This window comes from Lepidochelys kempii, chromosome 2 (assembly GCF_965140265.1).
Source record: "Lepidochelys kempii isolate rLepKem1 chromosome 2, rLepKem1.hap2, whole genome shotgun sequence".
NCBI classification, from domain to species: Eukaryota; Metazoa; Chordata; order Testudines; family Cheloniidae; genus Lepidochelys; species Lepidochelys kempii.
The window spans coordinates 59,703,378-59,725,962 of record NC_133257.1 but is presented as its reverse complement, the minus strand read 5'-3'; the positions used below and the strand labels follow the sequence as shown (position 1 = coordinate 59,725,962).

The 22,585-nt window shown below is 40.0% G+C and overlaps 1 protein-coding gene across 3 annotated transcripts in view; it reads right to left on the bottom strand.

Annotated features, from left to right (window-relative positions):
- The window catches only part of SLCO5A1 (solute carrier organic anion transporter family member 5A1), a 114,395-nt gene that overhangs the window by 57,459 nt on the left and 34,351 nt on the right, over positions 1-22,585 (bottom strand). For all 3 annotated transcript variants that reach the window (XM_073329395.1, XM_073329393.1, XM_073329394.1), the window contains exon 3: positions 4,844-4,976. In XM_073329395.1, coding sequence (XP_073185496.1) covers positions 4,844-4,976 — 133 coding nt within the window. The remainder of the gene's footprint in view (positions 1-4,843; positions 4,977-22,585) is intronic.

Here is a 22,585-nt window from a genome sequence, read left to right as displayed (position 1 = left end):
ATATGGGGCACACCTCAAAAGGTATCTTAACAAGTACTAGGGTCAAACAAAAGTAATGGAAGCTAGGAAAGATCCAGACAGTGCAGAAGAAATTCCTTTCAACTTCTTACGTGGAACAGACAATGAAAGGCAGCATTAGAAGATCAAACTTATTCAATGCATTTTACAAAGATGTATTAAAACGACCCAGAATTCAATAAGCTGAGCAAAATGAATTTCTACTGAAATTCAGATGAAGAGTTAGAACAGTAGATGTCCTCAGAAGGGCTCTTACTGGATTCAGTTGACCTCATAATGTCTAAACCAAATTACATTTCTGCATAAGATATGTTTGTAAGGAAGAAAGGAAGGGTTGTTGTTTTTTCTAATAAAAAACAGAACCCACGGCAACCAACACTTTCTCCCTATAGTTACATTTACTCTGCAATATTATCTTCATACTTATTATTATTTTGATTATTAATATAATTTCCCCTAGGTTTCTGTGACAAGTGGATTTAGGCACTTCACAGTTCTAACACAAGCAAAGAAAGACAATCAGACAGTACATTACTTCAAGGGACACGGTTGAGGTTGCCAGGTCCCAAATGTGACTCTTCTTAAACTTCAACCTTATCTTAAAATGTATCGCTACTTTGGAAAAAAAATATCAAACCTCAGAAATAAGGACTGCAAAACGCTTAGAATTTTGAGATGAAAATCAATCAAATAAAATCTGCCCAAATGACACTCCCCTCCTTGGGGGAAATTTCTGGACCCCCATAAAATAGATGTTAGTGGCATGGATGGCTACATTTTGGATCTCCCTGCAACTGGACTAATGAATGTGTCAAAGGAACGAGCACATGATCCTGCACCATTAAAGTCCGTTTTTAAAACACCCATTAATTTTAGTGGTTCAGAATCAAGAACCAAACACACATTGCTCAGAAACAATTGCCTAATACTAGCTGGCCAAATTCTTTTACAGACTCTTATAATAATTTGCCAGCTACTTTTTCAATAGTGTTTCTCTACAGTGGATAAGTTGGAACGCAAATTACTTCAGTAAATGCTTCAGGACAGAAGTTTATTTAAACTTAATCAAATGTCAAGAAGCTTGTGAAGCCAAAGTTCAAAGACCAGCCTCTGGTCCTGAACAGGAATATTCCTGAATCAGTATTTAAGGGGTGAAAAACAGCTAATCTGCAATACCATGAACAGATCAAGATAGACTGGAGATGGAAATCTACTTATTAAGGATTATGTACTGATTTAGGCAGTTCCTGGAAGGACTAGGTGGATCATATGGGATTGGCCTTTTACTTCTATGTCATTTTTGGTTCAAATTTGGCACTAAACAGTAGTGACCTAGTCCAATTTCACCATCACAAATGGCACATGTTTTGGCAGTCTCATCGGATCAACCAAATAATGAATGGGCATGTAGAAAGAAACACACTCTTGCTCAAAGTGGTACCAGGTCAGAATTAAGGCACATTGGTGAAATAATATGGAAGACATTTCAGTGCTGCTGTCCATGCTATGCCTGTTCTGTGGAACATTACTTACCAGTAATTCATATTCTATAATTATAATACCTCTTTGCTCTTTTGTTCATGCTTCCAACAAGTGGCTTGGATGGAACTCTCATAACTGAATATTTTAAGCCATTAAGCCTCCGCACCAGTGGATGACTTGAGCATACCTGCTGATAGATGTAATACTTACCCTACACGTCAGTTCCTTTTAACATCAAAATGGTAACACAAAAGACATAACAAAATATCCCCATCTCTGTAGGTAAAATGGGTGGACGAATGAGAGCCTATTAAAATTATTTCCCTCTGAAAATATCTCTCTCTTGTCCAGGGTAAGTAATTTTGACAGATCCTACTATTGGAAACCAAAATGTTCTAGGGATGTTTCAGAATAGAAATAGGAAATGAAAAAAACGGTTATAGAAAAAAAGGAGAACGGATATTAACAACATTCCAGTGCAACAGGCATGGAATGCAACATTAATAAGAAAAAAAACTTTCTTTCACATAGTTGGGAAAAAGATACCTGTCAACAAATAGATAACACAGAAAAACTAATATAGAAATTTCTCTTTAAAAATATACACCTACAGGGCAGACAGAGTAAATCTCCACTCAACTCAAAAACAGATTTCATAATACATATAAGCCTAATGTGGATACATGATGCCCCACTTTGGAAAACTATACAGTACAGATACACCCATTTGGATGCCCAGCAAATCATTTGACAAGTACTAATCTGAGGCTCACTATCATTTCTGACATATCTCTGGCCAAATAAGCTTCAACATGCCCTGAAGAATTGCTAAGAATTAAACATATTTTGCACTTATGCCTTTTACTCAATATCTCAAAGCACTTTTTGATCACAAAATTAACCCAGAGAACACCTCTGTGAAGTAAGTAAATAGTAAAACTAAGACAGACTGGTTAAGCCCAAGGTCACACAGTGAATGACTGACATAGAACTCAGGAGTATGGATTTCTAGTCCACTACAGTGAAAATTCAGTCTAACAGCCATTTAAAGATCATTGTCTTGAACATTGTTTCACTGGATTTAAACTAATAAAACAAAAAACCTGAATGGATCTTCTAAGGGCTTTACTACATTCCAGAGAAGGAATAATTTCAAGACTAATTTGTGGAGGAAGGGGTTGTCAGAATTAGGTATATACACACCCAAGATATGGCTACAGTCATATAGCAGAAAGTATTAACCAGGTTGTACCACAGCTCCAACTTGGTTTGGCCTGCTGGAAATGGTGACATAGTGTTTGTAGTGAGAATAGATCTCAGGAAGTCCAAGACTGATGCTGAGGACATTTGAGAGTTGTTGATCTATTGGCTGAGGCTTTGACCTGAGCCAGAAGGAATAGCCTTCCAAGGGAAGCAGTGGGGGCAAAAAAATCTATCTGGCTTTAAGAGTAAACTCGATAAGTTTATGGAGGAGATGGTATGATGGGATAACATGATTTTGGTAATTAATTGATCTTTAAATATTCATGGTAAATAGGCCTAATGGCCTGTGATGGGATATTAGATGGGGTGGGATCTGAGTTACCCAGGAAAGAATTTTCTGTAGTATCTGGCTGGTGAATCTTGCCCATATGCTCAGGGTTTAGATGATCGCCATATTTGGGGTCAGGAAGGAATTTTCCTCCAGGGCAAATTGGAAGAGGCCCTGGAGGTTTTTCGCCTTCCTCTCTAGCATGGAGCACGGGTCACTTGCTGGAGGATTCTCTGCTCCTTGAAGTCTTTAAACCACAATTTGAGGACTTCAATAGCTCAGACATAGGTGAGGTTTTTCGCAGGAGTGGGTGGGTGAGATTCTGTGGCCTGCGTTGTGCAGGAGGTCAGACTAGATGATCATAATGGTCCCTTCTGACCTTAGTATCTATAAATCTATGAATCTAAACCTCCAAGTTGGAGCTGAGAATCAGAGAGGAACTGCATCAAGGATCTGGCAACAGTAAAACATAGGCATGCCACTTCATCTCTAACTTATATGAACCAACAAAATGATTCAAAGATACTGCAGTATCTACTGAACTGAACCAGCAAGGAAACCAGTTGCTCAGATGCGAAGTGTATACTCCCATGTGAAATAATGGACTACAAAATCTTCAAAGACCACTTATTTGAGGCCTTCATGACAATTTCAAGTCAGACTTATGAACTGCTTTGGGAAGGCCAGCCAAAGCCTGATACACTCGCTTCAGAACCTGACTGCTCATGGTGGCATTTCCAAGGAAATCCCACATGCTCACCAAGTCATTATGTTCCCAGACATATTCCATAATCATGACAACTGTTATACCGCAGCAGCAGCTAAGTACCCACCAATTGTTGGTGAATGATTTTAATGATTTGTATCTTTAGTTCTGTGAGTTCCAGCCAGTTACAAACTAAGAGTATGTCTGTACTAGCGCTAGAAGGTGTAAATTCCAGCTTGAGACATACCTGCACTAACTCAGATTGAGTTAGCTTGCTAAAGATAGAGTGTAGTCAGAGTGGTACAAGCAGCAGGAGGGGCTAGTACAATCCTCTCCATATTTGGGTCAGCTAGCTGCTCATGCTGTTGCAACTAGACTTCTATTTTTAGTGCTCTAGCTCTATCAGACCTAGCCCACGTATGTCTCCTTGAGTTGGAATTTACACCTTCCAACTCTAGTGTAGACATACCCTCAGTCATATGAGATACAAGAGCTGAGAGGTGTAACAGTACAGTACTTAATGGTTGGAGAATGTCTTTAGCACAGTTTTAAATGTATAATTAATTTTAATATACAAATAAATTATTCAATAAGATGTTCTAATACAAAAATACCTATTTTACTCACATCTGCACAATTCACAAGAGCACATGGGGCTGGTATGTTTTGAAGTGATCCTATTATTTTTTCCCTGGGCAGAGCACTGCTCTGGATCACCACATGATCCTGCCTCGGTGTGAGAGCAGTGACCCCATACATCTAGATATGCTGCTGCTGTGCTATATAGTACTGGTATTTCATCCCACCTTTCCTGTACCATATGCAGAGCACCAATCAAAAGGAGTCCTGCAGCAGTAGGAAGATGGTGTCATTGTATCCATTTAATAGTATGTGTTTGTGTCTGTCAATAGCAAACCTTTCCTGCCTGCTAGGTCTGTACTGCTGAATCCTACGGCGATCCAGTAACTGTTAGCTACGGTCTCTCTCCTGGCTTCCTTTCTACATATTTCAACAGGCAGTCGAGATATCTCATATTTCCCAACGAATGATTGGGACCTGTACCACTGATAACTCATAGTCAGTGTTGAAAAACAGTTGATTCTTACCAGTTTCCAATGAATCGAGGGTCACTCTGGTCAATATAAACAGTTGTTCTAGGATCAACATAAAAACCAATAAGAACTCCTCCTAGTAAATAACCTGCGGCAGGACCAAGTGCTCCCATTACATACATGATGGCTACAAAAATACAAGAGAAAAACAATACATCAGATCATGCTAAGTCATGCATTAGTAATAAACATGCTTTTCAATAATTCTTTATATTTAAAAAATATGCTGCAGAACAGGAAATTGGGGATTGATTTACCAAAGGACATAGGCACCTACCTGCCACTTAGGTGTCTAAATTCCAGAATCAGGCCCCACTAGAATTCACAAAACCCTCACTCAGCCACTTCCAAAACCTGTAGGGGCCTAAAAATGCCCAGAGACTATATTTTTGCAGTGCAAGTTGCCTAGGCACCTACGGTTCTTCCTCTGAGCGTGTACACTGCAGCCCCATGCCAGAAGTTTGGATGCCTAAGCCCCAGTGTGATGCATGAACCAGGAGAAGATAGGTGTCCTTCCGTCTCTCTTGCCTGCCAGACCCAATGTGGAAAGGGTGTTCAGAGCTTGCCCACAGGCTGGGGCCCCTATAGGCGAGCTTACCCAAAGCAGCAGCTGGTGGGAGGAGAGAAGGAGCATCTCCCTTATAACTTTTAGACCACCGGTTAGGGTACTCACATTGAATGTGGGAGACCACCCACTCCACCTCAGAGGGAGAAGGCATTTGAACTGGGATCTGCCACCTCTCACGTGAATGCCCAAGTCACTGGGCTCTAGGATGTTTTAATGAGGGGACTCCCCCAGTTTCTCCCGTTGAAGCTTTTCCACTGTGGCTAAATAATTAAAAACATAAGTCATTAGAGGAGAGGAGCTGGATCCCCCACATGAATGCTCCAACCACCAGACTATAGACTCATTCTCACGCTTACATGCACACTCTCTTCTCTCACCCAATATTCTTTCATGAGTTATCCACAATGGAACACACACAACAGGAACACAGGCACAACAGGAGAGACTGAGGGATTCCCCACATCAGACTATCCTATAGCCCAGAGGTTCAGATCCCAGTTCAAATCCCTTTGTCTGATCAGATGCAGAGGAGGACATGAACCAGAGGTCTCCAGCATCTAGATGAGTACCTTAATCACTGGGCTAAAAGTTCTGAGGGAGGTCTTCCTCCCCAACCCCTGCCAGCCTTCTTGCTAAAATGTCATGGACACCTAATGCCAAGAGAGGGTTTGCATCTGAGAATCCCATGCAGAATGTGGAGCCTCCCAGCAGCCCAGATTTAAGCAACTATCTCCAAGACAAGAGCAGGAATTAGTACATACCCCTTACTTTAGCATCTCCCATTGGCTAGTTTACGCAAGGAGCCACATAGCATGCTGGCTTTTGGAATCCTATTCTGAGGTGCCTATATCTCCCCGTTCACTGTATGGGCAGTCTATGTGCCAAACTCAGGCTTTGTGAATCCCAGTGATTTTCTAAGCACCTAACAGCTAGGCATGGTAATGCTCAGTGCCATCATACCTACATTCCTTTTGAATCTAGAGCCCAGGATGTTAGCTTGTGACACTCCACATTCAAAAGCAAGTTTTGCAATGCTGTAGGTGCAGTCCTTCATCACATTAGACAACTGGACAATATTCATTCCATTATGTTCACAGATGAGTGAAATTTTCAACAAGAAAATTGCACCCAACTTACATGTCTATAACTGACCAAATGTACGCATGTAATTTAGGCCCAGACCTGCAAAAGTATAGGCTCCTAGTTTTCATTCATTTCAATGGAAATTAGGCATATAAATATCTTTGTGGATCTGGGACTTAGTTTCAACATGTAGTGCTTAAGAATAATATTCTGTATATTCGGTACAGTTAGCCAACTTACATTTAATACATTATTATGATTTATTTAAAAGCACTCCTTTTGCATAGGACAGTTTTGTTACTATATATGTCTCATACTATACTCGTCCATCAATCTAGATGGCTGCTAGGTAATTTGTCCTCCACCAGGTAGATGAGGTGACACTGTCTTGGATCTGAACAGCTACTGGGAATTAATAATAAACAATAGTTTGCTCTTCTATAGCTCTTTTCATCAGTAGATCACAAAAGTGCTTTACAAAGGAAGTCAGTACCATTATCCCCATCTTACAGAAGAGAACCCTGAGGTACAGAATGGCAAAGTCATCCAACAGGCCAGTTAGCATCAGGAAGAGAACCCATGGACTTATGAATTCCAGTCCTGTACTCTATTCCCCCTAGGCCACACAACCATTCAGTAGTAGAACAACATCGGGCAGGGAAGGTAGAGAGAGAGAATTAGTAGGACACTAAAGCTTTCAGGATCCAACAAATCATACTTTAACTTTCTTAATGAAAATTTGGTCTTGAAGGTTTCTACATGAGATGTGCACGTTGTTGCTATGTATCTTGTAGAGCATATCTTAATTATACGATTTCTATTTATCCAGTCTATTTATATCAGAACTTGACCCAATCAAATATGCCAGCTTTAGAGACTTTGAGACTTCTGTGCCTGCCATAGAGAACAAAAATCATCCTCATTTTCTGGAAGGACTTATCCTTTTGAGCTAGTACTTAATCATTCTTCTAACATCTTAGGAATGAAACTTCCACTTGACATCATGCAGTTCCAAGAAAGTGAAGGTAGTGAAAGGTCTTGTTTCAAGTAGAATGTCGAAGTGTGTTTCCACAAAGTCAGGGACTGTTGTTGGTACAAACTGATAAACTTTAAGACAAAGGTCTCTACTGCAATGAATACAAAGGGTGGTTTCGTGATTGCTCAGAGGACTAAGCTGAGGGTTCAAGTTTGGAATGTGTGAGGCTCAGGCCAGTCTCAGTCATTTAAATACCCTTTGGAACCTGGCAACAGATGGTGAGATAAAAGATCCTTTTTTCCTCTAGGCCCCTAATGTTGCCACTCAGATCCACAAGGAGCAGAAAATCAGGTCCTTGTGGAAAAAGAGGAAAAAGGCAATGCCAATCTTAACTGCTGACTAGTTCAGATCCCTTCTATGGGAACATGAAGGTGGATTACATCTGTTAGTACATGTAATACACTGGTTAAGGTCATGGGGACATATGTCCCTCTAGCAGCTGGCCCACATAGAAAATAATAGCCTGCTGCTTTCCAGCAGTTAGTGAAGTAAATTTACCATTATAGCTCCAATGGTAAGAACTGATGGTAAAGTTTATCACTTTAGCACAAGTGGTAAGGATTTGTGCTTTTGTTGCTGAAAGCCCAGAGTTTTATCTTCACTAAAAACTGAGTTCCTTCTGGATGGATTTCAGAAGATCAGAAAAGTTATCAAAACATTTTAACTGGAGCATGTTTAAATGTTTAGTTTCCATTCTGTTAGTGCCAAGGAGCCAGGTGTACATGCTTCATTGGGCTTAGGAGAGGACATTCACAGATATAGAATGTAGGTTATATGCCTTTTACGGAGGAAGTTTTGGCACCCAAAAGTCTTCAAAATAACAGCTTCTATAATCTTCAAGGGGTGGGATCTACACACTGGACATTGGGGTTGATAGATAAGTAAAATGTGAGAAAGCTTTGTTTTCTAATTCTTTCAGATCAGATTATGCATTTTGTGTAGAGTATTTCAGATAGATATTTGATTCTGTAATCATTTTGAAAATGTTTCTTGTATTTTTTTATATCCTTTGTATTAACATTTTACAAAGTTTAAAATATAAGTACAAAAATATAACCAATTGTGACCACATAAATATAAAACAACATAAGGCAATACATAATCAAATCATCATACTAATAGCTGCATTTTCATTAAAAACTGTAATAAAAGAATATTAAGGTTACAAAGTCAAAATCTCAAAAATTTTGAAATGTCAGAATTAAACTTGCCTATGCAACCTTAATTTGGCCCCTTGCACATGTGCATTATGATATAGTCCTTAATTACAAGATCACAAACTATTTTCCATGGAAACCCTGACTCATCCCCTGAAAACTTTGGATGCTGAAGCTGTCCAGAAAAAATGAATCCCAATGCAGACACCAGATATAGAAAGTTTTAATCCAAATAGTTAAAGTTTGGCAAAGTAACAAGCAACTGAAAAACAGGGTCTTATACTGGAAAGGGTTAGGTAACCTTAACTACAGGCTATGCTACTAGCTTCTCCTACAATAAACATGTCTGATTCAACAGCTTATTCATATAGCATATCACCTACCCAGAGAGAGCCCCAAATCCATATACCATCTCACAGGTCAAAAAATACAAAAAGGTTACCAAATATGCCTGATTAAATCCAACTAACTTGTACGTTTTCATCTTATGATTTGAAAGATGTGACTGATGAAAGGGCACATTCTTGTGGAAAAAAAGAAGCCTGTTTATCTGAGATCCTCATTATAGGCCCAACAGCCGAATTTAGCCCTCTGGCTAAGTACTGCCTATACAGGAGACCGGAATGCTTTTACACTGCAAATTGATTAAATAGACTTATTGGAGTTCTTAACTTCTTTTCTTTAAACAGAACATCTTTATTATTTATGGAACCCTGATTAAAAATAATTATACTTTGCCAAATTTCTTGTTACTTACAACTTAGACTATGTGATGCCGTGAGTCTTACAAAGAGATCATGACATGCCCAGAAGGCTTTTAATCTCTCCAAACTGATTTGGCATTTTAGAAACATGCAGTGTTCCTGAAGCCATTAAATACTACATTTTTTTCTAAATACTAAGCAATTTCTTGCTGACACATTGCTCATTTGTTTGATCCTTGAATAAATAAACAAGTATGTTACTGTTACCATCAGACTCAATTCTACATAGCCCATGTTATCTTATTAGTCTATCAGGCTTTATCTTACCTGCAATATTCTAATTAAACGGAACAGCCTTTTGGTACATGATGTACACTTTTTCCATTCATTTTCTTTTTTGAAGTGAACGAATTTAAAGCTCATGAAAGTGAGAGACTAACAGCAGTTCTCAATCTTCACCTGCAATAAATCTATACATTCCTTTCTTCTCTTTCCTCCTTCTCTCCAATTGTCACACTCACTTGTTTAATCTCTCTTAATTAGACCATAAACTCTGAGTAGAATTTGTAACCATTAAAGTCAATGGAATAACTCCAGAAATTAGCAGAATTTGCCCCATTCAGTATATATCAACCAGAGCCAAACAAATAATTCACTCTGAATAATTTATGCAATGAATTGAGCCCCTTTTTCAGCAACAGCACAATGATTTCATCAAATTTATTCATTATTTATATTTCTTCAACCTTTTTGCCCCTCTGGATGGACTGCAAACAGTTCTCTGAAAGTGCAGAGTTATTTAAGGAAAATATTTTTGCAGTGTTTGCCCAGCTCCAATTCCATCACTGAAATACAGCTACATACAGCATGCTGAAGTGCAGCAACACTACTCAGCAGCTGTATTATGTATGGTTAGTAACTCTGAAGAAGGTTTAATCGTAAGCAGAAATAGTGTACAGTAGAGATAAAAATAACAATGTACCCTCCATTCCATTAGAGATGGGAATGCTGCCTAAAATTTCAAATGTATTTTAGAGATACTGTATATTGTACAAGTTCCAAGCTCCTCTAAATATATTTTACTGGCAAGATGCATCAAACATCCTGTGCCTTTTAGACAAGAGATAAGCCTTCATGCTTCAGGATATAAGCCAATTACTAACTGATGGGGGTGAGTAACCTAGTAGACAAGTTACTCCATAATTGTCTATTACAATGTTCTTGCACCTTCTGATTTGGAAAAAAAAATCTAAAATTTTGAAATTCTCCTTGAAAAGGAATGGAACTCCACCTCTGAGGCAGTCTACCTGGTGGGCTGCCCCAGAACAGAAGATCCTGGAAGTCCTCCAGTCCCTGCTTCCAAGGCAGTCCAGCAAGTGGGCTGCCAAGGAGCCAGGCAGGAAAGCTGGCAGAAAACCAGGCAGTGCGTTATTGGAACTTCATTTAATTGAGTCATCTCAGCAAAATGTTTCCATTTGGAAAAATCGGAAAATTCCCACATGAAATTTTCTGACAGGTTCTAAAGGTGAATCTCTAAAGAATAAGTTGCTGTGAAACAACATCTATTTCAACATCAAGCTAGGAGGAGCCATGATGGCCTTTTACTGCAATCCCATCCAGCTGTCCATGGCCAGGGAGGGTTGCAATGATGCACAGCCTTGACTGGGGAGGTTTCTTGATTCAACTAGAGTGAGGCGTTCACTTTAGATATAAAAATAAATAATTTTTTTTTTAAACAACAATTTTTTATCAGGAAACAAGTGCAAAAAATGAAATATGTACGCTCTTCACAGATTTCCTATCCTGCATAACTGATAGAATATCTGTGTATTAAAAAAATACCTTTATGAAAACAAATTGGATGGCTAACCCTAAGAAGCTCAAAGAAAGTACATAAAGATATCACCAGCCAGGCTATAATTCTGGCATTGACCTCACCGGTTGCCTCCAAAACGTCATCATTTGCACAGCACTAAAAAAGTCCAACTAATGACAGGATATACAAGATCATGTTTTTGGAGATGGCCTCTTAATGTGATTGTCAAGGTCATCTAGTAGAAACCCTAAAATTTTCCACTATCCAGCAACAAAAATTTGTTCAAGAACATAAAAGGTAGAGAAATTAACTTTAGCGGGTTTCCAAGGATATCTTTTGGGTTTTAGAATGGTGTGTATATATATATATATATACACAACTCTGTCACAAGACTTGTTAACATTTTCTTAGCAGATATTATTTTTCCATACCCGGATCAGCAGAGATTAGGGATGGACTAAAACCAGTACCTCCAATCTGAACCCTCAGAATTTCTGGGGTTTCAAATCTGAACCCCTGGATCTGAACCTACACTTATGGTTTTGATTCAGCATTAATAAAAAAATCCCCAAAAGGTAATAGTGTTTCAGATTCAGTTTGGATGAGGCTGAAACCTCGTCCCAAGATGAAAGAAATCTTGTAAAGACATCTGGTCCCAGGAGATTTCTGGTCCTGTTGTGGACCAAAATTTGCTCATGAGAATTTGGCACTATCTAATCCAAATCCTAGCCCTGATTTTGCCTCTAATCCAAAACCTGAACCATAGCTTAACACTAATGTTATCTCCAAAGTGTTATCTGAGCTCTACCTTCCCAGCCCATCTCTGCTAGAGAGAGATCCAACAGTTCTGGGAACATGGTAGCACTATTATATGAGTAGTATAAGTAGTATACAAAGAAAGTTGAGAAGACTGTCCCTTCACTGCCACCTGCACTACATAGAACTCCTTGGGAACATGGACTTGTCTTACAGAGATTAGGTAAATCCACACTTTCTGCAAAAATAAGCAATTTGGGACAGTTTTCATTTTTAAATAAAACCTAAAAGTTATTCATTCATTTTTGCAGAATATTTGAGTTTACCTAACCTTTGAAGGCTGCCTCTTTGCTCCCACAGGGTTCTGTGGCTTGTGTAAAGTCACAGCATGGACACTGAAATATTACTTGGAAGGGGAGCATCCAGTGGTACAGAGAAGAATATTACAATATTTAGATGATTTTTTTAATTTAAATTAATTATGTACTGAATGTGTCTCTTAGCCTCAAAACCCTAATCTTTATAGTTGTTTATATTTGCGGGTTATCTTTAAACTTCTCAGGTCACCAACTAAATACCTATGTTATAAAATAATAATATTATCTCCTTCCTTGTGGTAGAAGAGCTAGTTTTGAATCTGTGTATTATTACACAAATATAGATTAAGGCTCTTTTCCAAAGCACTGACCATCTTGAAAAGGCATAATGAGGAAGCCATTTATGGAGCCACTCTCTATTTGTGTTGACCATATAACTCATCTACTTTTTATAATGTCTTCTGCATAGCTCTCACTGAAATCAAAAATTGAATCTACAAAAATTAGCTGCCTTTTCTATTTAGGGCATGATTATGGCAGCTATTTATTGCCCTCTGTTTGAAGTTGTATGGAGTCACACTACGCTCAGAGAAGTATAATGACTCCCAGAGCTCCCTGATTCACAGAGAAAGCCTGCTCCCTGCATCACTCTTTAGGAGTCTGAGCCATTGCTGAGGGGGATGGGGCCATTGCCTTACCCCTTTTCTGGTGGCTCGTGTCCCAGGAGTTGTTAGCATGGAGTAGCTGCTGTGCACAAGTACTGCAATTTTGTATACCATGGGCCAACTGTAATGGGCCATTCACAATTTGGCCTGTATGTGAGAATTAGCTGGAAATGAGGGAGAAGGATATTAATAGAAAATAATGCTACACGACATCATCATCTATTCTTTATGGATATGTGTGTAATATATTCACTTTTAAATGGTGCCATTGTGAAGTCCATGCTGTGAAGTTCATGCTTCCCTGATTAAAACTTTGCTTCTGGAGACAATTTTCTACAAGACTGGAGTTAATAAAGCACACGGTAACATGGCAGCATACTGATAACTGGAGCTGGCTGGAAAACAAAATTTCCATTCCAAAGGAAATTACAACATTTCAATTTTTTTCATCCAAAATCTAAATGAAAAGCCAAAATTTCAAAAGTCCTTGTGAAACAAAAATGTTGAAAGAAGAAAAGGAGTACTTGTGGCACCTTAGAGACTAACCAATTTATTAGAGCATAAGCTTTCGTGAGCTACAGCTCACTTCCTCAGATGCATATCGTGGAAACTGCAGCAGGCTTTATATATACACAGAGAATATGAAACAATACCTCCTCCCACCCCACTGTCCTGCTGGTAATAGCTTATCTAAAGTGATCATCAGGTGGGCCATTTCCAGCACAAATCCAGGTTTTCTCACCCTCCACCCCCCCACACACAAATTCACTCACACAAATTCACAAAATGGGGGGGTGGGGGGGTGGAGGGTGAGAAAACCTGGATTTGTGCTGGAAATGGCCCACCTGATGATCACTTTAGATAAGCTATTACCAGCAGGACAGTGGGGTGGGAGGAGGTATTGTTTCATATTCTCTGTGTATATATAAAGCCTGCTGCAGTTTCCACGATATGCATCTGAGGAAGTGAGCTGTAGCTCACGAAAGCTTATGCTCTAATAAATTGGTTAGTCTCTAAGGTGCCACAAGTACTCCTTTTCTTTTTGCGAATACAGACTAACACGGCTGTTACTCTGAAAAATGTTGAAAAATTTTGATACAGAACTATTGAGCTGTTTAATTTCAATAAGGCAAAAACTCTGTTTTGATGTCAAAATACAATATTTAATGTCTATATATATTATATTAAATATTGTCTGATATTTTTCAACCAGGACTGTTCAAAGCGGAGGAGACAGACATGGGGATGCAGATGCTGTTCCCCCTACAGAAGCAAGCTGAATACACAAGTAATCCCATTGACATGGCTGGGATAATACTATACTGGAGTGGTCTCTCAGGGGCTCATAGGAGCCCGTTGTTAAAACTTCATCATACACTTGGAGGCATATTTGGGATGATTCCCTTGCCTATGATGGAGTTCCCCCACATACTATAGGTATGCTGCTGTATCACTATGGCCAGAGATTATGACCCCAGCAGCTCATAAAAATACTTCTGAAGATCATTTTTCTTCACTATGGTCACACCAGATAGCAGATATTTTCCACAGGAGAATCTATACTCAGATACCCTTACAATGAACATGGCTATGCAACACCTCCCTCCCAAAGGCTAATGCAGGTGAATAGCACATTTTAATTATGCTCAGAGCAGAGGTGACTAGGGGAGCGCTGCAGGTGTAACAGCTGCTTCCAGACCCTGCCCCTTCCCATTCCCTCATATTCCTGGAGACCAGACCCCATGGGACAAGGGCAGAATGGCTTCCAAAAAGGGTGCAGCATGCAGCAGAGGCCCTGCTCACTCTCTCCTGTGCACTCCAGCCTACCTCCACCTGTTCAGCTAATTTTTTTTCTTTTCTCCATAAGCACACACGAAACATTTCTATGTGTTTATAACCTTTTTTCAAATTCAGTTATTCCCTCAGGAAGAAACAATGCTGTGAGCATTGTTACAATTCAGATAACAACATACAGTTAAAATCTCTAAATCATTTCCTTTCAAAATGTATCAGCATTACACTGACTTAAAAGGTATATCAAACCAGCCATTCCACTCAACGTAATAAATGGAGCAACTAAACTCCGTCAGCAGGGATCCTCGATCTTTGTATAGAAAATATTTTCTGCCACTTAGCACAAGATGAATTAAGACATGAGTCTCAGGCAAGTAAAGCATACTGAATTTTACATGCCTACTGCACAAACTAAAGGACTAATGATGAATGTTCCAGCATCACCATTCTATTACAGAACGCTGAATGTTAAATTCTTATATGCAAATATGTCTAAGGACTGGCTGATGCCACGTGAAAAACACTGCATCTTCTATTTTCTCTTCCTAATTTATTACTAGGAATTCATCATTTGGACCAAGACAGCATCCTAACTCTGGTTTAAAGAACTGTTGTTTCTAAACTGCTTCTACTGCTTATTCTCCAGTTGAGGTCATACTTTATAACACCAAAATTGGTTCCTGAGAAAATGATTACGATGTCACTGAGGACAGAAGAATCAGTCCAAGCAAACTAAGTAAAAATAAGTTATTTACTTAGAAGTGGAGTTCTCTAAAGATATTGCCACCACAATGCTACTTTCTTTAAGTCTCTCACTGAGCCACAAAGATAAAGAATTACAGGAAAAAGTATTACGACCAGTCATAGTTCCATATGACTCAATACATATGTGCACAATGCTAAGACTGGGTTTATAAAACAAGGCATACTGCCCCAGTTTCTGTCCATATATCCAGAATAGACAACACAGGAGAGAAGAAATTTGTGTTAATTCAGTGCTATATCTTTGGGATCTCTCTCCTCCCTCAGATTCTGACCAGAACTTTGAAAAAACCAAAGAGGCTGCCCCAAGATAATCTACCCCAGTGTTTACAGGGACTTTTTATCAGACACTTCATTCATTTAACCTGACAGCTGAAAGCAATGGCCAACTTGTCATGATCACCCCAGCTCTAGGGAGTCTGTTTTACCTTTCTTTTCAGATAGGTATAAAACAATACATAATAAAAAATAAAACACACAGTCAACCTGTGGAACTCGTTGCCAGGGGATGTTGTGAAGGCCAAAACTATAATGGGGTTCAAAACGGAACTAGATAAATTCAGGGAGGGTCCATCAGTGGCTATTAGCCAAGATGGACAGGGATGTAACCCCACGCTCTCAATGGCCCTAGCCTCTGATTGCCAGAAGGTAGGAGTGGATGACAGGGGATGGATGACTTGATGATTGCCAGTTCTGTTCGTTCCCTCTGAAGCACCTGACATTGACCATTGTCGGAAGACAGGGAACTAGGCTAGATTGGACCATTGGTCTGACCCACTAGGGCCTTTTTTATGTTTCTTATGTAATATTATTCTTTTTTCCCAAAAAAATCTGGATTTTCTCCTTTTATACCTACACGTAAATATTTGCCTATAATCCAACCTGGCTGGATATATACTGTAGAGCTAAATTTTAAAAAAGACATATCTTCCTAAATCAACTTATTTATATTGGTGCAATTTCTTTGCGGGGTTCCTAAATCAATGTAGTTAAATCAGCCTAATGACACGCTTAAATTTGTTACTGAATTAAGATGAATCAGCTTTAGTCATTCCTAAACTGATTAAAGAGTGTCCATACAAACGGGGGGCTCCTGCAAACACTTTAAAGTTAAGCATGCATGTGTTTGCAGGATCAAGGCCTAAGTTGCAAGCGAAAATTGCACTTCAACATTTTCCACATGTTGCCAAACAGCATGAAATCAATTGCATCCCTAAGTAAAAGTGTAAAAAAGTGGGCTGGGGCTGGCAGTGTCAATATCTAGTTAAATGCACAATTAAGGGAACACTCAACATAGACTTTCTTAAACTTAGGAGGCATATTTCCGCATGTAACACTTGGGGAGAAAGTTTGCTCTCAGATATATAAATGCAAATAACTCTGACGTCAATGAGAGTGATACAGATGAACCTGAGGGCAGAATTTTGCCCTCTGCTTCCAATGCTTTGCTATTTTCTAGAACCCAATTACGGAAAGCAACACATTTTGGGCATTTTTACTTTAATTGCTTAAAGTGCCTTGTGATAATATGTCACAAAGCTAAGACAAGTGTATAAAAATCCCACAAAACATCACTAACTACATAAAACAAAAAGTATATGTAGAAATAAAAATGAAAACTAGTATGAAATAATACATCGCAAAACAATAGTTTAACTTTATCTGACTCACTAAAAGAGGCTCCATTCAGACGACAAAGAACTTATTCTTAGACAGAGTGAGCTCCATATCTACATTATTTTGCAGATTGTCTTCTACAGGACAACACCTGCAAAGGGGAAAGAAAACTCTTCTGAATTCCCACTCCTAGAATTTCAAATGAACACTTTCATTATGGAGATTTCCCCATCCCGCCCTCAAGCTACCAGGCAGTTCAACTCCCTTACCCTTGCAGAGCTTCGGAGGCCTCCCGCCCTTCCCTTGAATCCATATACAGGGCTAGTCACAGTCCAGCCCAGAGACTGCTGATGTCTTTAACCAACATTATAAAAACCTTTATTACTCTAAATCCTCTAAGGCAGTGGTTCCCTAACTTGGGACGCCGCTTGTTCAGGGAAAGCCCCTGGAGGGCCGAGCCAGTTTGTTTACCGGCCACATTCGCAGGTTTGGCCAATCGCAGGTCCCACTGGCCTCGGTTCGCCACTCCAGGCCAATGGGGGCTGTGGGAAGCAGCAGCTGCTATGTCCCTCGGCCCGCACTGCTTCTCGCAGCCCCCATTGGCCTGCAGCAGCGAACCGCGGCCAGTGGGAGCCACAATCAGCCAAACCTGCAGACGCGGCAGGTAAACAAACCGCCCTGGCGTGCTAGGGGCTTTCCCTGAACAAGCGGCGTCCCAAGTTTGGGAAACACTGCTCTAAGGATAAGAGCAAAACACCACAGTCTTTGCCAGTTGTCCAAAAACAACTATATTCAGATTACTGAAGGGAATGTTATATTAAAGAAGCAATTAAAAACCAAAGAAAGCTCAGCCCACCTAGTTCCCCAGCCATGTTCATAAGCACTTCCAAAACCTAAGGCAAATATCGAAACTTTGATTTAAAAACTCTGAAATCCCCGAGTAACCTTCAGGGAAACTTCACAAAAGCAATGATTACTTTATTTCCAAGCCAGAATGTGATGCACTTAACCGGGCTATCAGCCTGAGTCCCTTGTTACAGCAACTCTAAAATAAGTCCTAGACTCTAGAGTCCAAAAAATAAATTCATCTCTTCATTCTGCATTAATCGAACACAGAAAGCTAAATCCCACTCACCTTATTCATTCAAGAGGGAACTGGCCCACCGCACCTGTGCCTCTTTAACAGCTTGCAATGGGGCCTGATACGAGAGATCAGCTGGTTTCTACAAAGAGCTGGTCTCTGTAGAAGCAGGGGAACAGAAAACAAGGAAAGGAAGCTGTGGCAGAGACTGCAAAAGAGCCACAGTGATAAGGTGGTTCCTGCAGGAGGTTTTTGATAGGGAGAAGGGTTTGGGCCTGAAAGAACCTCTGGCTTGGAGTACAAGCAGGACAGAAGCCTGGGACAGGCTGCCAACAGCAGACTTTAGGGAAGAAGAAATGAAGACTCCAGCTAGGAAGGGCTGGGAGTGGCCTGCTAAAAATAGGGAATTGAATTGAACTTTGTAGACTTTACTTATTATCTATCATTTTATTATTATGGAATTTTGTTCTGAACTTCTATATTTATAAACCAAGGCCCTAAGGAGAGGTGTTTGAAGAGAGCAGCGTGTGCGGAGCTGTCATGGAGTGCACAGGCTCGGTGCTCTGGAACTGCTCTGAATGAAGTCAGACAGGACCTTCTTGCAGTGTGACTCCCCTCGGGGCACACTCTCACTAGGACAAGCCTCCTGGGCTTCAGCGCCTCCTTGGGTCTGATCTTGGCGCATTCAGCACCCGTTCCATGCTCTGAGCTCCCTGCAGTGAGTCCACCTGAATGGGACACCTGGGGAAGCCTTAAATGCCTCCCAAAGGGGCCATGCACCCCAACTTTGCAGTCAGCGAGACAACAAACATCTCACCAGCGAGGTAAAACAGGGTTTATTAGTCATCTGGAACACTGTGTAGAACAGATCTTGTTAGCACAGAAAGCAGGAAGTTACAGGAAAGTCCATCGGGCGCCCTGGGCTCTCCCCACTGAGTCCCAAACCAGGAGACTGACCAGCTTCCAGCAGCCCAGCCTCAGTCACGCGCAGCTGCCCTCCTCCTTCCTTTGTCTCTTTCCTGGGCAAACAGATCATCTGGCCTCCACCTCTCACTTTGTTCTCCAACACCTCCAGCTGATTCTTGCATAGGATGGGCCTGGCCTTCAGTTGCCAGTATACAGAGTGTCAGCCATTGTCTGTGTCCAGGCATCCAGTCAGCAGTCACACCGGCCCTCTAGGGGTCTTTGCAAGGATCACATACCCTTATCTCACCATCTAGACACTTGAGTAACACATAGGGGCAACAGAAGCACACACAGAGTATTCAGACAAAACATTAAGAACATGCCCACTTTATCACAGGAGTGTATTAAGGAGGCATGAAAAGAGTAAACTGAAGCATGGTGCTGCAGAGATACCAGTTGCCATGAAGGACTATGTGGAAGACTGATGTCCCAATACAGGGAGGATGTTTTAGGACACACATGTTTGCTGTGAGCTCTCAGACTTTAACTAAATGGGGCTACAATGTTGAATCTCCTAAATTTAGTCTATGAGTCTTACGAGTTAAAAAGGTGTTAACAAAAACAAATAACCGCTCATGCAGACCAGTATTGCCTCATTGTTTCCTTGTACTCCCCCGTCTGGCTGGCTGTTTTTAGCTGTTGTATCTTCTCTTCTACTTAGCTTGGGGGCAGAGAGGATAATTAATGGGACACAGTAATACCAGGGTTTTTTGTAAAGGGAAATCATGCCTCACCAATCTACTGGAATTCTTTGAGGGGGTCAACAAGCATGTGGACAAGGGGGATCCGGTGGACATAGTGTATTTAGATTTTCAGAAAGCCTTTGACAAGGTCTCTCACCAAAGGCTCTTAAGCAAAGTAAGCAGTCATAGGATAAGAGGGAAGGTTCTCTTATGGATTAGTAACTGGTTAAAAGATAGGAAACACAGGGTAGGAATAAATGGTCAGTTTTCAGAAGGGAGAGAGGTAAATAGTGGTGTCCCCAGGGGTCTGTACTGGGCCCAGTCCAATTTAACATTCATAAATGATCTGGAAAAAGGGGTAAACAGTGAGATGGCAAAATTTGCAGATGATACAAAACTACTCAAGATAGTTAAGTCCCAGGCAGACAGCTACAAAAGGATCTCTCAAAACTGGGTGACCGGGCAACAAAATGGCAGATGAAATTCAATATTGATAAATGCAAAGTAATGCACATTGGAAAACATAATCCTAACTATACAAATAAAATGATGGGGTCTAAATTAGCTGTTACCACTCAAGAAAGATATCTGGAGTCATTATGGATAGTTCTCTAAAAACATCCACCCAACATGCAGTGGCAGTCAAAAAAGCAAACAAAATGTTGGGAATCATTAAGAAAGGGATAGATAAGACAGAAAATATCATATTGCCTCTATATAAATCCATGTTACACCCCCATCTTGAATACTGTGTGCAGATGTGGTCGCCCCATCTCAAAAAAGATATATGGGACTTGGAAAAGGTTCAGAAAAGAGCAACAAAAATGATTAGGTGTATGGAACAGCTGTCATATGAGATTGAAAAGACTGGGACTTTTCAGCTTGGAAAAGAGATGACAAAGGGGTGATATGATGGAGGTCTATAAAATCATGACTGGTGTGGAGAAAGTAAATAAGGAAGTATTATTTACTCCTTCTCATAACACAAGAACTAGGGGGCACCAAATGAAATTAATAGGCAGCAGGTTTAAAACAAACAGAAGGATGTATTTTTTCTCACAATACACAGCCAAGCTGTAGACCACACAGCAAATAACCGCTGAAGTAACAGACAGCAGTGAAACTGAGGAGTTCAGACCCAGTGAAGCCCTATAGTAGTTGAGCAGTTAGGATCATAGATAACAGGACAAGCACAAGAGAAGTGTGAAGATCAGTATGGATCAGAAGTATTGATCAAAAGTTGATGCCACAACTCCACCACCGAGCAGCAAGTCCAAAAGAGAACTGGGAAATTTCATAATGGGAGCTGAGCTAGAATTGCAGGCACCAGACAAGCTGAATGAGAGGACCAGGGGAGACTGAATAGAGGGCAGCCAGTTCCTAAAGTGTACTGTGGACCTTGTTTAATAACCCTGTCTTGATATTTTTTTTAAAAAATGAATAAAATCATACGTCCTGCCCATAGTGGGGGCAAAACAGTGCAAGCAGGAAGTATTTTAAAATTTGGTTTCTTTAGTCCTTTTTGTGGTGCAGGGCCGTAGGTTTCCAAAGGAAGATCACTGGCACAAGGACCAGATTTTTAAGAGTACAGCCATGCCCTAGTGAAACTACATGTACAAACTGGGTAACTGCACACAAATCTACAATTTGGATATGCAAGTTAGACACATTTTGCACGTTCAATTACTCACCTAAACTATTTAAAAATCAGGACCATTGTGCCTAGGAGAGAAACTGTAAGGGGTGGGTTAAGCTAGGATAAGCATTCCCTGGCAGAGGGGGAAAGTCAGTGATAGTCAAAGGATTTTGTATACAGTTTTCTTCTGCTCACCCTCAGAGGGACAGGAGTCACTAATAAAAAGTAAACTAGTAAAAGCAGGAAGAAATTCAAACACATTTTAAATTAATTCCTTTCAAAAGCAAAACTGTGACCCCTACACCTAGATCCATTACTCAGGATATTGGTGATTGGGGATTTTTTTTAGATCAAGCTAAATGAGTTCTATTGTTACCTTTTATATTAAACTATAAGAAAGATCAAGTGACTCTATCCTAACTCTATTGCTTCTTCTTCTTCTCCCTCCCCCACCCTTTGGTTGCTGTTATATTTTCATTCTTCATCTGAAACAATAATAACAGTTTATTACTCATATCTGTATGTACATCGGCCTTTAAGCAAATGTGCATTATTACAGCAGCCTGCAGCTGACCCTGGTAGTTATATTATCCAACATTTAGTGTATTGTTGAACAAACTACTTTCCTACCGTTCTTTACTCAAAGAGGTCTAAAGGTGTGACAGTGTGAATAAGTAATTATTAAATAATGATTGGTACAGTAAAATGTAAAGTCCTGTCCATGGTAAGTCTGGAGCCATATTTGAAACCAAATTTAAAACACTGTCACACCTTAAGAACTTTGCAACACCATTTACTTCCACACCTACCAGGGTTACAGACTGATCTCACCGAAGGATTGCAGCAACTTTTGAAGTACTGTATATTATAATATAAAAATATAAACAATGAAGTCTACAAGAAACATTTTGACTTGATTGGAATGAACTGTTTTGATAATTCCATGTAAAAATATTGACAACATTAATACAGTTTCTGTGAAATGTTTTGATTTCATTGAATCAGAGTTTTCCAAAGGAAAATTGTTCCACTGGAAAATTTTCAAGCAATTCTATTTAATATCATGGTTTATACACCAACAGTCTTGCTTTTAAA